We start from the raw sequence: 17141 nt of genomic DNA, 5'->3' as shown, positions 1-17141 counted from the left end.
ATATATTAAATTTAACGTCACAACTTTCCATTGTGGGATTATAAATTCAAGAATGATCACCAATACCGAACTACTAGGTTACCAGCCTTCTCCCTCCCATAAATAACTTGCTGCCTTGGTATATTGGTGGCTGCCTTAGTATATTAGTGACACTGTCACCCAAATCAGAAGGCTATAGAGTTAACCCCCACTCTGGAGATTTGAGTACCAAAGTTCCTGTGTGCTGGTTTAAAAAAGGTTTCAAATATTATTTTGCTACACAGTGCAATGTCCTGGATCCTCATTAACCAAACTGCACATGCTGCACTAGCTAAACTAGTGTATTACTATAGGAGCCATGAGAGTCATTAGAAATACATGAAACAAAAGGAGGTGCTCACTTTAAAAGCTATTGGCAAATGGCTTGTAAGCTAATCATCATAATCATATACAGCCCAGTGAAGTGACAGATCTGGTTCAGTATTACTCAAACACAAAACTGGCTTTTGAGAAGGTTCTTCACTATATATGGTGATAGTATTTCAGTAAGGTGTAGTACACAGTTTAATAGCCTGTACCATTAACTTTGAGTGGTCAATTTCTTTTTCTTTGCATTGAAGTGTGCAAGGCCACATGGAGATCAGCATGGCAAGAATCTGTATTCGGCATTTTTTTACCCATTTATTTTATGGGGCAACAACAGGAGTAAACTTCTTAAACCTGCCTCATAGATAGCGAAACCTATGGTATGCATGTCCTCGCCCATTTTCCTTCGCCTTCTACGATTCTTTTGAATCACACCAGCCAGAAAGCTACATTTATCATCATCATCAGTAGGATCATCATCTGCTTCATCCAACTGGATCTTAAATTGAGGATTTGTCCAAAATGTTCCTATAAATGGAAACCAATAGTTATCAATGAGATCAGCCATTCAACAGTTGAATCGCGTGCTTATCCATTCTAGTTGGATCAATACAGAATGGTTTCATTTTTTCACTACAGTTTAGAAATTAACACACAAACATGTCGCATGACACTAGCCTTGCTATTTTAACACTCATATTACCCAAACCATTTATTTTAAATGGTTAACGCTATTGCAGAACATTGCAAACAGAAACAGAATACAGAAAAGGGAAAGTAACATTAGATTTCAATACAACATTGGTTAGCCTCATGTATTTCAATAAAAATGTTGTCATTACTGCTGTGAAAATTGAGATTTCACAAGGTTATTTTATAAAAACACATTTAACTGAACCATTGAAAACAGACTGGTCAGTGCAGATTTGGCACAGGAAGAAAGATGTAAAGCAGTAATGTTGCCTTTGAAACAGGAGCTGCATAAGGAGAATTATGTTTTCGTGGGCAACATTTTCACCCTCGCTTGGGGGGTGGGGGGAAATGGAAATGTGCGGGAGGGTTCCCGATTGGCGCCCCTAGTCAGGGTCACATCACCATTTTACGTGGGCGGGCCAATTAAGGCCCACCCAGCGTGACGTCCGCTCAGAAGCGCTGTGCGCTCCTTGTGTGGGCGAGGGGGGGGGTGGGGTGGATTCCCTGAGCCGGGAGCGCGCTCTTTCACGCACTGAGGCAAAGTGCTGCCTCAGGGAGATCGGCTCAAATGTGAAAAGCAGTTTAAAGAATAGAAATAATTTTACGGACATGTCTCCTCATGTGACACTGTCACATGAGTTGGGGCATGTCCATAACTTTAATTATAAAACATTCTGAAATTTTTAAATCCCTCATGAAACCTCATCCCGCCCGTGGATGAGGTGTCATGTTTTTTCAGAAGCCCGCCTGGGCTCCCAGCCTGCCCACCAACCTTAAGGTTGGACAGACAGGTCCATTAATCACTTTAATTACTTTTTTAATACCCTTAATAGGCCTTTGACAGTTCGGCGGGTGCGATGCCGAGTTGGCTGCGCGCCCACCAAACTGAAAATCTAAATGACGTGGGGTGACATCAGGACGCACACCTGACGTCACCCCGTGTCATTTTAGGCATCAGTGAGTAGGCCCTGCACCCTGCTCGCTGATCGAAGGACGCAGCCCTGTGTTACTAAAATATCTTTGCCCCAAAACGAAAAAAATCTCATGTCAAACTGTGTGTTATACAAAGTGTACAAGGTAGAGAAGATGTAAGCAGTATTGCTCTGACACGGTGTTACCAAGTCACTAAGTGTAACATAATTAACTCCCTACAAAAGATAGTGTCATAGGGAAGAGATAGAAATTCAAATTACGTACTTGGGTAGTTTCGACATCCCCCTGCAGTAGATCCACTCCTCCAGCTCCCATTATATACCATCATGCTCCACTTATTAACTTCCTCACTGCTAAGAGTGTCAGGAGTGAGGTTGCAGATTTCCACTCGGGAGAAGTTTTGGAGAAATTCGTTAAATGACATCCTGCAAAGCAATGGCAAAAAAAAAATAAAGATAACCGGAAACAAAAACCTCTTAACTACCAAAGAACAGCTAACTAACTCAGTTACCCCAAAATGCAAATATTTGTGAATGGGCTTTGTCTCTTCTGTCATTAAGCAAATTAGAATGATGATTTTTGTTTCAGTGTCTCTTTAAACTCTTTCGAGTTATCAACAGTCACAGATTGCAACTCTTTCGAGTACAATCACAGTTCTTGGTTTCCGGGAGTGGGACGTGAACCCACAACCCTCTGATTCAAAGGCGAGGGTGCTATGAACTGAGCCACAGCTGACTCCTCTGATATTTACATAGGAGTTACAACATGAAAACAAGCATTTCACTCAGCTAACCATTTTTGTGTCTAACCTCCACATGGGCAGTAACATTAATCTTAGTGTTAGTCCTCCCTCTGTTCCTATATCTTTTTATACCCCTTATTTCAACAAACTTTGGGCAAATCCAAGTGCGATGGTGGGTAGGAAAGTCAGCCTGATTCCTGCTGAGCGGCAGGTCGGATTCATCCACGTGATTTTCTGCTTTTCAGCTCATTAATTATGCACCAATGAGGAGCTCGTCAAATCTTGTGGCGGGGTGGGCAAGGATTCATCACTGTCACCTCATGGGGTTGAAGGCCCAGGCACCATGTTTAAACAGACATTCACTCACTGCAGGTTGGGCGTGTTGTTTTGTTCAGATTCTCAACGGTGCACAAAAGAACAAAAGCCTTCGCTCCACGGTTCACCAAGGCCTCCCTGGAGATTCTCCTCTAGGCCGCCCAGGCAAGGAGGGAGGTCCTCTTTTCAAGGGCTTCGAGCAGCAGGTCCTCTCACCTGACCACGCCGGCCTGGAAGAGGTTGCCAGGGAGATCCACACCCGTGGCAAATAAAAAAGGACTGCTCTGCAGTGCAGGAAACAAATGAATGATCTGATCCGCTCTGCCAGGTTAAGTGAAACTTCTACTCACTCCGAACTCCCACTTTCATAAGGGTATCAGGCAGTCGAAGAATTAGAGTCCACAGGGACGTCACACATTACCAGCAGATGGAACATCACCACTCAATGTTTGCCAACCATGAAAAGCTCACCTTCACATGCAAGATCCTCCTCAAACAGCATCTAAATCTCTTACTGGGGAGGGCTTAGCAGAGACAACAGGCATGCATGGAACTGTTCTTCCATCCACAGTCAATCCACCCATCTTTATGCAGGACAAGATTGCCCACAACAGAAGGAAGGGAGAGAACGAAGACCGGAGGGTAGACCCAGGAGGACACGCTCCTCCTATGAGGAGTAGGTGGCAGAGTTTGCTGTAAGAGATTGTTCCTACATAGAAGGATAGATCAGGCTCCCCCAACAAGCCAGTGATGGCTCATCCAGTATACATCCACATACAGACAATGAATGAGAGTGACCTATAATGTTTGAAGCTGCCTAGTCAGTCAATCATTAAAGATCTCTTCTTTCTATCGCAGCCACCAGCAAGAAAAGGCGGAGGGAGACCTCCAGCAAGCACCTCGTATGAGGATGCCAAAGAATCATCAGATGAAGAACCATCACTGCGTTCACCTGCAACCTCCGCCAGCGCAGATACACGCACCTCAATGGGAACTTGCTCTAGAGTAGGCTCAGGTTCACAATCTATTGATCACCTCACCAACATGTGTCCACAGCTGGCAGAGGCAGTGGCAGCTGAGGCTTCTGACACTCAGAGGGCTGCTGGACATGACACCCTTGCAATGATGAGTCTCTGGAAACATGTTAGAGATGCAGGGGAAAATCAGGCAGAGCTGTAAGAAGCCGTTATCAGACTGGAACGAAGGATGGAGGGGTTCATCCACATTGTGTCTGATGCTGTAGCTCTGGTATGCGAGCACAGTGAAGTCTTCATGGGAAGGGTGGCAGCCACCTTGGAGATCCAGGTCCAGCAATATCTGCTGGATTTGCACAGACTTGCACACCATCACTTTAGGCATGGGTGCATTCCAGCAGTGGCTAGGTGAGGAGGACAGGGCACCTGGACTTCCCTCCAGACACCCCTTCAAGGAGTCAGAGAGGGGCCCCTTGGAGCACCAGCCATACACCCCAGGGGCATCCACCCAGGACACTCCAAGGGTGTCTTGCCTCTCTAAATTCTCTGTGCCTGTGACCCCATCAACTTCAGCAGGTCAGGCCAAGGAGGGTGCACCTGACCCAGAGCAGGAGACCCTTAGCAGACCGGAGCCATCCATGCATCGAGCCACCAGGGGATGCCCAAAGTCATCTCAGGCATAGGAGTCAGCAGGCTGCCTCCATGTTTGCTGCAGATGTCGGGGTGGCACCAACGCGCAACCGGTAGGGTTGGAAAAATTAAGAAGTTTTGAATGCACAATGGTGGCATGGGTGTTCATTTACTGTATATATACTCTATTGTAAATATAGTTCATATTTATCCCTCTCCAAATCTCAGGTTTTCAATGGCTAATCAATGTGATGAAAGGACCTGTGCTTATTCAAGGGTCCACTCAATCTCATCACAGTGATTCAACTTTGTTCATGTCGCTGATGTGGAAATAAAGATATTTCCTATGTGAAAATGATGGCTGGATAATATCTCAGACAGACATTCTATGGCCTCAGGAGAATTGCTCATCAAGCTTAGCGATTATCCCGCATCATCATTGAGCACCGTAGCCTTTCATGCCTCCCTACAGCGTGTGCTTCACCTCTGCGTTTAAGGTTGAATGTTATTTCTTTCTGAATTCCCACTCTCCCCATACATGAAGCTGAATAATTGAAGTTGGTTCCACTCTTCGACTTTTGTAATGTCTGCTGGAGGGGCATGAGTGTGTGTTGTCAGAGGTGTGTGCTCATCCTGATAAAGCAGCCTCCTTACCCGAGGATCTTACATTGCTCTTGAATAGCTGCCTAGAATGCTTTATGGACTCCTTCTGTAAAGGCACAGCATGCAAGTAGATATGGAGTTCATTGCATGGCTGTGCACTCATTGACTTAGGGTAGATAGAAATGATTGGCCTTTGTGAGATGGACAATGTCTAGGACTGTAATTCTATGAAAGCATTGCTCCGGCACATCCTTCAAGTGCTCAGTGGGATCTATGAAGAGAGGAAGTTGTCATTCACTGCTGTATCAATATTGACTGGGCCATATCTCTCCGAAATGCTAAGGCAATGCAGGACATAGACTTGGCAGGCTTCCGACAAATGCAGGGTAATGAGTGTTCTTCAATAATCAAACAATGGTCATGCAGAGCCACTCTCCGCTTGGACAATGCAAACATAACTCTCAGCTTTGGGTGTAAGCTGTAGAATAACAGGTCACTGCTCCCTGATGTCCGAAGGCACACTGGGGCTCAGGAGCAAGATGAGGCATCTGCATTATTCATCCATGACAGCTGGCATTTGGAGAGATGATGCTGTCCAAGTGTTGAGCCCAAGACAGTCAAGTGCTAACCATTGATAAATGTTTTGCCTGTTAGCGCCACCTTGCTAAGCTGCTGTCACACTGGCATGAGTTCATCCAATTGTGCAACGGTGTTTCAGTCGCATGAAGGCTGCCGTGCCCACTGACTTGTTGACGCCATGGTTGAAAGGACTGCACTATGTGCAGTTGCTTAAGGAGGTGCACTAATCACATTCCACAGTAGCCACATGTTCCCTAGGCTACTGCACCTTCCAAGGATGTCCCCATCGTTAGGGTTGACGGTGACTTACGCTGCTTCCATGATCACTGAGATTGATAGATTGATGACCTTGTAATATGTTGACACTGACGAGGAAGGTTTTGTTGTGTCTCCTGCATCGAAGCACGAAGAAAACTTCGATCATGAAAACTTTTCTTCACCTTATTCCTCTTGAAATCTTGTAGCTATGAGGTCATCACAGGCACATCTGCCGTGTCATGCCTGTGCAATCCTTGTCCTCTTCAGATTCATTCCCTTCCAAGTCCTTCTTGTCCAAGATGTCTAGCTCCTCAGTGTTTTCCTCTGGCAACACATCCCCCTCTTTTGCAGTTGTAGTTGTGCAAGGCACAGCAAACAACGAGTGGGACACTCTCTGTGGTGAGTACTGGAGAGCCCTGCCTGACCAGTCCAAACATCAGAAACGCATCTTATCCGACAACTTCTTTATATCTTTTACACATCCGCATGACCCTACCCTCTTCCAACCAACACACTTGTCTGCTCCAGGAAATAACTCTCCACGGGTCACTTACAACTACATTTTCAAGCATCCAACTGCCTAGCCCTTGTAGCCGCATATACCACAATACTTCTGCTGCTGGTAATTTGTTCAACCATTCCCTCATCTCAACCTCGATTTCCTTGTCCCTAGGAAATCTTTGTCGGTCCCCCTTTGGGTCTCATTTCACACCCTCAAGACCAAGAGGTGGAGACTTGAGTAAATCTGCACTTAATTGACTTCAGTACCTTTTCTTCATTAGGAAGAAGGGTATAGGCTATTTAGTTCATCCAGCCCGTTCCACCATTCAATGAGATCATGGCTGATCGGCAAACTAACTCTTTTGTCACATATCCTTTAACACCTTTGGTTAACAGAAATCTCAATCCCCATTTTAAAATTAACATTTGATCCAGCATCAATTGCCTTTTGTGACAAAGTTCCAAACTTCTACCACCCTTTGCGTAAAAGCATTTGCTAATTTCACTCCCGAGAGGTCTAACTCTGATTTTGAATACGGCACCTGGTCCTATTACACTCTCCGATCAGCAAGATGGTTTCTATCTACCATATCTGTTTTACATACTTTCTTGAAGGCATCAGTCAAATCACCCCTTAACCTTCTAACCTCCAAGGAATACAACCCTTGGGAGTCCAGGCATCATTCTGGTAAATCGGCAGTACACTTCTTCAAAGACTCAAAGGCCTTTATCCTTCCTAAAGTGTGGTGCCCAGAGCTGCTTATGATTACGGTGGGGATTTGTATAGCTGAAGCATGACTTTTACACCCTTATATATAAGAGGTCAGCATTCAATTAGCCTTTTTGATTATTTTCTGTAGCTGTTCATGACATTTTAATGACCTTCATACCTGGAACCCAAGTCTCTTTGGGCTTCCGCTGCTTCTAACTTTTGACCTCACCCTTACCTACATTAAAATCCATTTCCAACAGTTTTGCCCATTTTCTTAGCCAATCAACATCTCTTTATAATATTACCCTTCCAACTACGCTGCTTAAAATGTCACCTATTGGCAAATTTTGATATGCGGCTTTTTATCCCATAACTCAAGTTGCTAATAAATAGTGAATAGAGAAGGCCCCAACACAAGCCCCTGTGAGGCACCACTAGTCACATTCCATGGGTGGAATCTTCCAGTGGCAGGAAGCAGGCAGGGGAACTTAATTTGGCAGGAGGCCAAAAATTAGATTCCTGACGGTGGGATGAACTTCAGGAATTAAGTTCTCGGGCTTTCAAGACGGGTTAAAAGCAGGTGAACTTCCCACCGAGCAATGTCAGGAAGCCCTTTTGCATACTTTAGCATGTCATGCATGCTCGTTTTAAGGTCACCTTGCTAGAATCAAGTTCCCCTTCCAAACTAAGTTCCCTTCCAGTGAGAAATTAGGACGTTCACTCTTAAGATTGCACAAGTGGTGCGCACCTGGCGATGAAGAGCGGTGAGTTGCTGCTGCATTATGTTCTTTGGAGAGCGTCTGTAAATGCCAGCCTATGCTTGAGACCTGGTGGTGGCAGTGCAAGCTGCATGGAGGTTGACCAAGGAAGGGAGGAAGGGCTAGCAGGGAAGGGTGGAGCAGTGGCCAGGCAAAGGTGGAAGGGATAGTGCAGGCTGTCCGGGTGCTTTTTCTGTATGACGTCCAGACCTCCGACCCCACAAGGTAATGCTGGGGACAATGACTTCCTGTCTGCCTCCTCCATGAGAATCAGCATGCTCCTCTCAGACAAAAACAGAATTACCTGGAAAAACTCAGCAGGTCTGGCAGCATCGGTGGAGAAGAAATCAGTTAACGTATCGAGCCTTCATGGCCCTTCGGCAGAACTGAAGCATAGTTAGAAGAAGGGAGAAATATAAATTGGTTTAAGGTGGGTGTGGGGGGGGGGGGGAGACACATTGAGGGTGTGGTGATTGTGGAGATGAGCAGATAATCAAAAGATGTCACAGACAAAAGGGTCAAAGAGGTGTTGAAGGTGGTGACATTTGTCTGAGAAAAGTGCTAATTAAGAATGGAAGACAGGATATTCAAAGTACAGCTCTAGTGGGGGTGGGGTGGAAAGACTAACAAGGTTTTAGTTTAGATTTAAAAATAATGGAAATAGGTGGGGAAAGAAAAATCTATATAAATTATTGAAAAAAAAAGTGGGGGGTGGGGGGGAGGGGAAGAAACTGGGTGGGGATGGGGGGAGGGGGAGTTTAAGATCTAAAGTTGTTGAATTCAATATTCAGCCCAGAAGGCTGTAAAGTGCCTAGTCGGAAGATGAGGTGCTGTTCCTCCAGTTTGCGTTGGGCTTCACTGGAACAATGCAGCAAGCCAAGGACAGACATGTTGGCAAGAGAACAGGGTGGAGTGTTAAAATGGCAAGCGACAGGGAGGTTTGGGTCTTTCTTGCGGACAGACCGCAGGTGTTCCGCAAAACGGTCGCCCAGTTTGCGTTTGGTCTCTCCAATGTAGAGGAGACCGCGTTGGGAGCAACGAATGCAGTAGACTAAGTTAGGGGAAATGCAAGTGAAATGCTGCTTCACTTGAAAGGAGTGTTTGGGCCCTTGGACGGTGAGGAGAGAGGAAGTGAAGGGGCAGGTGTTGCGTCTTCTGCGTGGGCATGGGGAGGTGCCATAAGTGGGGGTTGAGGAGTAAGGGGTGATGGAGGAGTGGACCAGGGTGTCCCGGAGGGAACGATCCCTACGGAATGCCGTCAGGGGGGGTGAAGGGAAGATGTGTTTGGTGGTGGCATCATGCTGGAGTTGGCGGAAATGGCGGAGGATGATTCTTTGAATGCGGAGGCTGGTGGGGTGATAAGTGAGGACAAGGGGGACCCTATCATGTTTCTGGGAAGGAGGAGAAGGCGTGAGGGAGGATGCGCGGGATATGGGCCGGACACGGTTGAGGGCCCTGTCAACGACCGTGGATGGAAAACCTCGGTTAAGGAAGAAGGAGGACATGTCAGAGGAGCTGTTTTTGAAGGTAGCGTCATCAGAACAGATGCGACGGAGGTGAAGGAACTGAGAGAATGGGATGGAGTCTTTACAAGAAGCGGGGTGTGAGGAGCTGTAGTCGAGGTAGCTGTGGGAGTCGGTAGGCTTGTAATGGATATTGGTGGAGAGTCTATCATCAGAAATTGAGACAGAGAGGTCAAGGAAGGGAAGAGAAGTGTCAGAGATGGACCATGTGAAGATGATGGAGGGGTGGAGATTGGAAGCAAAATTAATAAATTTTTCCAGGTCCCGACGAGAGCATGAAGCAGCACCGAAGTAATCATCGATGTACCGGAGAAAGAGGCCCCCTCCCACAACTCTTTCTCCGGTACATCGATGATTACTTCGGTGCTGCTTCATGCTCTCGTCGGGACCTGGAAAAATTTATTAATTTTGCTTCCAATCTCCACCCCTCCATCATCTTCACATGGTCCATCTCTGACACTTCTCTTCCCTTCCTTGACCTCTCTGTCTCAATTTCTGATGATAGACTCTCCACCAATATCCATTACAAGCCTACCGACTCCCACAGCTACCTCGACTACAGCTCCTCACACCCCGCTTCTTGTAAAGACTCCATCCCATTCTCTCAGTTCCTTCACCTCCGTCGCATCTGTTCTGATGACGCTACCTTCAAAAACAGCTCCTCTGATATGTCCTCCTTCTTCCTTAACCGAGGTTTTCCATCCACGGTCGTTGACAGGGCCCTCAACCGTGTCCGGCCCATATCCCGCGCATCCTCCCTCACGCCTTCTCCTCCTTCCCAGAAACATGATAGGGTCCCCCTTGTCCTCACTTATCACCCCACCAGCCTCCGCATTCAAAGAATCATCCTCCGCCATTTCCGCCAACTCCAGCATGATGCCACCACCAAACACATCTTCCCTTCACCCCCCCTGACGGCATTCCGTAGGGATCGTTCCCTCCGGGACACCCTGGTCCACTCCTCCATCACCCCTTACTCCTCAACCCCCACTTATGGCACCTCCCCATGCCCACGCAGAAGACGCAACACCTGCCCCTTCACTTCCTTTCTCCTCACCGTCCAAGGGCCCAAACACTCCTTTCAAGTGAAGCAGCATTTCACTTGCATTTCCCCTAACTTAGTCTACTGCATTCGTTGCTCCCAACGCGGTCTCCTCTACATTGGAGAGACCAAACGCAAACTGGGCGACCGTTTTGCGGAACACCTGCGGTCTGTCCGCAAGAAAGACCCAAACCTCCCTGTCGCTTGCCATTTTAACACTCCACCCTGTTCTCTTGCCAACATGTCTGTCCTTGGCTTGCTGCATTGTTCCAGTGAAGCCCAACGCAAACTGGAGGAACAGCACCTCATCTTCCGACTAGGCACTTTACAGCCTTCTGGGCTGAATATTGAATTCAACAACTTTAGATCTTAAACTCCCCCTCCCCCCATCCCCACCCAGTTTCTTCCCCTCCCCCCCACCCCCCACTTTTTTTTTCAATAATTTATATAGATTCTTCTTTCCCCACCTATTTCCATTATTTTTAAATCTAAACTAAAACCTTGTTAGTCTTTCCACCCCACCCCCACTAGAGCTGTACTTTGAATATCCTGTCTTCCATTCTTAATTAGCACTTTTCTCAGACAAATGTCACCACCTTCAACACCTCTTTGACCCTTTTGTCTGTGACATCTTTTGATTATCTGCTCATCTCCACAATCACCACACCCTCAATGTGTCTCTCCCCCCACCCCCGCCCCCCCACACCCACCTTAAACCAATTTATATTTCTCCCTTCTTCTAACTATGCTTCAGTTCTGCCGAAGGGCCATGAAGGCTCGAAACGTTAACTGATTTCTTCTCCACCGATGCTGCCAGACCTGCTGAGTTTTTCCAGGTAATTCTGTTTTTGTTTTGGATTTCCAGCATCCGCAGTAGCTTTTAGCTTTTTGTTTTTATTTTTTTTTGCTCCTCTCAGATGCATCTGTAATGATCTGAACAGCAAAAGATCGCACGTATCCCAACTCTCCTGCAGCTTAGCCAATTTCTTAACCAGGTCAATGATCTCGTTTCAACTAAAGCTGAATCTCAGGAAATTAACAGGTCTCTTACGAGATTCTCTGTCAAATGCCTTCTGGAAGTCCATATAAATAATATCCATTGTGGTTCTCCTGTCCACTACTTTAGACACTCTCAAAAAAATGTAATCAAATTCATCAAGTATGGCCTACCTTTTACAAATCCTTGCTGGCTCTCTCTGATGAACAGAAAACTTTCAAGGTGTTCAATCACTATCATTAATTATAGACTCTAGAAATTTCCCCAAAAACAGGTGTTAGGCTAACTGATCAGTAATTTCCAGGTTCCTGCAATTCCCTGGTTTCCCTCTCTCACCTTTCTCAATTAGCTTGAGGGACATGCACAATTTTCCAATCTAAATTAAAAGGTTCCTGAATCGAGAGAACTTTGGACGATTACACTTTGCAGATGCCCAATGTTCTCACTTGTTACCTGTCACTACCAACCATTTCCTGAAACACTCTACTCTACACCATCCATCCTCACCTCTAACAACAACTGCAAAGAGTTCACAGACTTCTTTGTAACCAAGATTCAGTGCATCTGTGCCTTTGTTGCATTCCCCCCTTCACCTTTTCCACCAGTAAGGTGACCAATTCTGAAACATGCATCTTACCTCCTGACCCCCCCAAAGCTTGTCCACCATCTACAAGGAGCAAGTCAGGAGCGTGATGGAATACTCTCCACTTGCCTGGATGACTACAGCTCCAACAACACTCAAGAAGCTGGACACCATCTAGGACAAAGCAGCCCGCTTGATTGGTACCCCATCCACAATAAACATTCACTCCCTCTGCCACCAATGCACAGTGGCAGCAGTGTGTACCATCTACAAGATGCACTGCAGCAACTCACCAAGGCTCCTTAGACAGCAACTTTCAAACCCACGACCGCTACCATTTAGAAGGACAAAAGCTGCAGGTGCATGAGCATCACCACCTGCACATTCCCCTCCAAACCACACACCAACCTGACTTGAAATGATATTGCTATTCCTTCATTGTTGCTGGGTCAAAGTCCTGGAACTCCTTTCCTAACAGCACTGTGGGTGCACCAATACTACATGGACTGCAGCAGTTAGAGGCAGCGCCTTACTTTCTCAAGGGCAACTAGGGATGGGAAATAAATGCTGGCCTAGCCAGCGACGCCTGCATCCCATGAATGAATTTTAAAAAAAACTGACTCCCAAATCTCCCTGAAGCTACATTTCCCTCTAGCTTCTCGCTTACCTTCCCTCATATGCTGTCTCCAAGCTCATCTCATCTAGGAGACCCACATTCTACTTGCCTGACCACATTCCCAGGAAAAAGCAGACCACGCAACCTCCCTTTCAGGCCCTCAGGCTAGATGACATTTAAAATGATCCTTTGGCAATGCCCCCCCTCCATTTCAAAACCTCCATCACCTCCCCATCAGAAGTTCCACTCTCACTCCCTCTGCCCATGAAACCTGGTGTCTCCAACCTTCCTTTTTTCTGTGAAGGTCTTGCACATGTTGTCATCTGCAAAATCTGTTCACATCTCTTCTGCAATTCTCCATTTAGATCTCACTAATCAGTACTAAAACGGCCCTAATGAAAATCAATGACATTCTGTGCGACAATACTGCATTCTCTCTTTTCATCCTATGATCTCGCTGTACCTCATTAGCCTCCTACCTTTGTAGATTTCAGTTCATCCAAAACTACGCTGCCAGTATCAAAACTTGCACTAAAGTTGCCAGTCACTCCAATTCTTGCTGAACTAGATTAGCTTTTAGTCCACCAGTGCCTCAAATTTAAAATTCTTATCCTTTGCTGATATGAGGCTTTGCTGAACCATATCTATAACCTCATACCACACTCCTATATGTTTCAGAGTCTTGGTCAACCTACAGTAGGCACCTCAAAGCGCTGGAAAAGTACCATCAGTGGTGCCTTTGCAAGATCCTCCAAATCCAGTGGCAGAAAGACAGTCCAACAGCAACATCCTCTCCAAGGTCAACATGCCCATCATTGAGCTGCCAATCACTCAAAACCAGCTCCATTGGGTGGGACATGCCATTTGTATGCCTGACACCAGACTCCTGAAGCAACTGCTCTACTTGGAGCTCGGTTGCGGCAGGAGACTCCCAGGGACACAGTGGAAACACCAAGAGATATTCTCAAAGCATTCCTGAAGAGGTCAAACATCCCCGTTGACTCATGGGTGACCCTGGCTTGTGAACAAAATGGAGAAGACTCGTTCGAGAGAGCACCAAGCACATTGACAGACTTCGGTGGGAGGGCACAGTGATGAAGCCAAGTCGTCGGAGGAAGTGGCCAAACCTCCAAACAACCCATCTACCCAACCCTTCAAGTGCCACCTGCCCCACATGTAGCAAAGTCTGCAGATTGCATGTTGGACTTACCAGCCATTGAACCAGAGTGGAAGCAAGTCATCTTTGATCCCAAGTGACTGCCTAAGACAACAGCTCTATAACGTTCCCCCACCCCGGACCCTTGCTGGTCCCCAAAAACTTCCATTGTCTTTTGAATCTGGTCTCTTGTGCATTCCTTCTCCCCTGGCTTCTGTATTCTGGCTGTGCCTTCAGCCACCTAATTCCCCTCCTAAAGCCCTCTGCTTCTCCATATCTCTTGCTTCCCCTTTAAGACCCTGCTTACAACCCACCCAGGAAACATTTTATTACCTCTCTTAATATCTCTTCCTGTGGCCCAGCATCAATTACAGTCCCGTGTATTGTTTTTTTTCCTGCATTTAAAAAGGACCAAATGAAAGCAGGATATTGCTAGTGTGTTGCAGTGTGGGTTTAATCAGACATATATGCTCTATTTTAATAAAATATGGAGGAGAACTAGAGCAGTAACAATCTCTCCCTTCATTTTTGTATGTGGTCATGATGTTTTGCCACTGCACCACCACTGTCCCCAAGCCCTTTCCTCTTGCTATTTTCCTCATAAGGTGTTCAACTGTAACATCTTCCAATTCTGACAAAGGGGTTATAGATCTGAAACAACCTTTTTCCTATCTCCACCAATACTGCCTGGCCTGAGTGTCTCTTAATGTTTTCTGCCTTTTTTAAAATTTCCAACTACCTAGTTTCCTGCTTGTACCAGTATTACCACCAGGTGGTTGGAAATTGTAAACTGGTCATAAAACCCATAAGTAAAAGGTCTGTGGACTGAATTTACTTTACCAAAATTCTCCATCGTCTGATTCGTTACACAGCTTCTCTCGTTCTTCATTAGGGATGCCATCCCACTCAGCTCCACTGGAATGAGATGAACATTTTCTACAATTAATAGGAGCGGATGTGAATATAAACATCAGCTTTCATTACACCGAGCTCTATTATTTGTCCAATCTGCTTTGGCAGTGTGCTTGATGCCTTAAACAACTTGGGAACAACACAATGGATCTGGGATTCCTATATATAATTTACTTATTTGCTTTGAAGGGCTGGATCTAGGGTTTTTGTTTGATTGAACGACATTAGTAGAGTTTCAAAAGTGGTTGAAAGATTTTTTTTTGTTCATGTGTTAGATCAAAGCCCCAATTTCTCTAGTCAGTCCAGCCTTCATTTTGCATCTGAGAGATAGGAAACCAAGTTTAATCACCCAGGGGGAAGCTCTGAGGGAGGGAAGAATAGACTGACACCTGTTCACTTTTGGAGTTTATTGTATTAAAGAGTAACACGTGTTTGCTGTGCTTTGTTATTCAAGGAGGTGATATTCATACAGGAAATGATGCAACTATTTCATGTTAACATTCAATCAAGGTGCAAGGTGTTTATTTATGGCATAATCATGCAGGGACAGAGATTTGATATATATTGATGTTCTAGGATGCTCAAATGAAATTATTTTTTTTGTTTGAAGATGGGGGAGGAAGTTCTTTGAGTGATGGCCATTCTGATATTCTCCTCCAAGTACTTCTGTCTCTAATGCAGCTAGGGCTGCCTCAAGATTGGCTTTTTTTTTTGGAGTATGAAGTTGTGAAGGGCAGAGCAGGGACACAACTATGTGGCACACAGGTGCTGTAGCACTCTGAACCACGCCCCTCCTGACCTGTTAAAGCAATAACATTGACTTCAAGAGATTGATGGACCTCTTGATTGCTGCTCCGATAAAGGCATATGCCTTGTAGTAGTTTTCTGCTGCTGTTGAATAACTTGTAGTGGTTCAATGTATTTTTTTAAAATTTGTTAATGGAATGTGGGCGTCATTTATTGCCAATCCCTAACTGCCCTTGAGAAGGTGGTGATGAGCTGCCTTTTTGAACCGCTGCACCCATGTGGTGTAGGTACACCCATAATGCTGCTAGGGAGTTCCAGGATTTTGGCCCAGCGACAGTGAAGGAACGGCAATATAGTTCCAAGTCAAGATGCTGTGCGCCTTGGGCTGGGGGTGGGGGGGGTGGGGCGCATGCACCTGCAGCTCTTGTTCTTCTAGGTGGTAGAGGTTGCAGGCTTTGAAGATGCTGTTGAAGGAGCCTAGACATGTTACTATGGTGCATCTTGTAGATTGTACACATTTCTGCCACTGTGTGATGGTGGTGGAGAGAGCGAATGTTTAATGTCTATGTTAAGAATGTTTATGCTATGGGAGCAAGGGTCATGCCTTGTCACCCAGAAACTGTTACATGGAAGTGCAGAATTCTGAAGGACAAATTCATTGTGATAATTTCCAACAAGATCATAAACATGTTTGATAACTAATGCAACAGAAATGCTATTCTTGTACACCCAGAACTACCTACTTGTCACACCAGCTTCCAGTCCACTCCACTTGACCCCAAGGGTTCCGGATCCGGATCAGTTTCTCCTCATTACCTTGATAATTCACCTGTAAGGGTTAAAATACAAGAAAACTACATTACCATGATGTTTCTATTTTACCTGTGGCCTCAGAAATGAATATTCAGTGCCGGATGTGTAATACCCACCAGCAGAAATAAAGCAAGAATTACTTCAGGGTTTTAAAATGGGACATTCCTCTTCCTGGGATGCTAGTTTATTTTTCCTATAGTCTCTAATGCAAGATGATTTTTACCCAAATCATTGGTGATGTGACCACACTTATGAACATGTCACTAACTACAAAAGGATTTGGCTGGCATCCCAAGTAGAAAATCTAGTTTTCAAGTTACAGTATGCCAAAGTTTTATTACAATTTTCAACTAAATATACATCCATATACATACAAACATTGACAAAACCAAAATAAAAGTTTTAGGCTACTGCACTAAGTAGCACTCGGCTTAATGTTGTTCCATTTAGTTTTGAACGAGAGTAAAGTTTTATTCAGCTAACAGGAAACAAACAACCTGCCTTTATATATAAAAGCAAAATACTGCGGATGCTGGAAATCTGAAACAAAAATAAAAATGGCTGGAAAAACTCTGCAGGTCTGACAGCATCTGCGGAGAGGAATACAGTTAACGTTTCGGGTCCGTATGACTCTTCATCAGAACTGAGGAAATATAGAAATGTGGTGAAATATAAGCTGGTTGAGGGGGGTGGGACAGGTAGAGCTGGA

The 17141-nt window shown here is 45.4% G+C and overlaps 1 protein-coding gene across 1 annotated transcript in view; it reads right to left on the bottom strand.

Annotated features, from left to right (window-relative positions):
• LOC144689827 (calpain-2 catalytic subunit-like) overlaps positions 1-17141 on the bottom strand; it is an 82706-nt gene that overhangs the window by 25295 nt on the left and 40270 nt on the right. Inside the window, exons 7-10 of the mRNA XM_078557234.1 lie at positions 16363-16448; positions 14801-14875; positions 2236-2396; positions 704-873 (exon numbers count right to left, since the gene is read on the bottom strand). Coding sequence (XP_078413360.1) covers positions 704-873; positions 2236-2396; positions 14801-14875; positions 16363-16448 — 492 coding nt within the window. The remainder of the gene's footprint in view (positions 1-703; positions 874-2235; positions 2397-14800; positions 14876-16362; positions 16449-17141) is intronic.

Source organism: Cetorhinus maximus, chromosome 14, assembly GCF_964194155.1.
Source record: "Cetorhinus maximus chromosome 14, sCetMax3.hap1.1, whole genome shotgun sequence".
In the NCBI taxonomy this organism is placed as follows: domain Eukaryota; kingdom Metazoa; phylum Chordata; class Chondrichthyes; order Lamniformes; family Cetorhinidae; genus Cetorhinus; species Cetorhinus maximus.
Note: the sequence above shows the minus strand (reverse complement) of the source record. Positions and strands in the feature narration are given on the sequence as shown.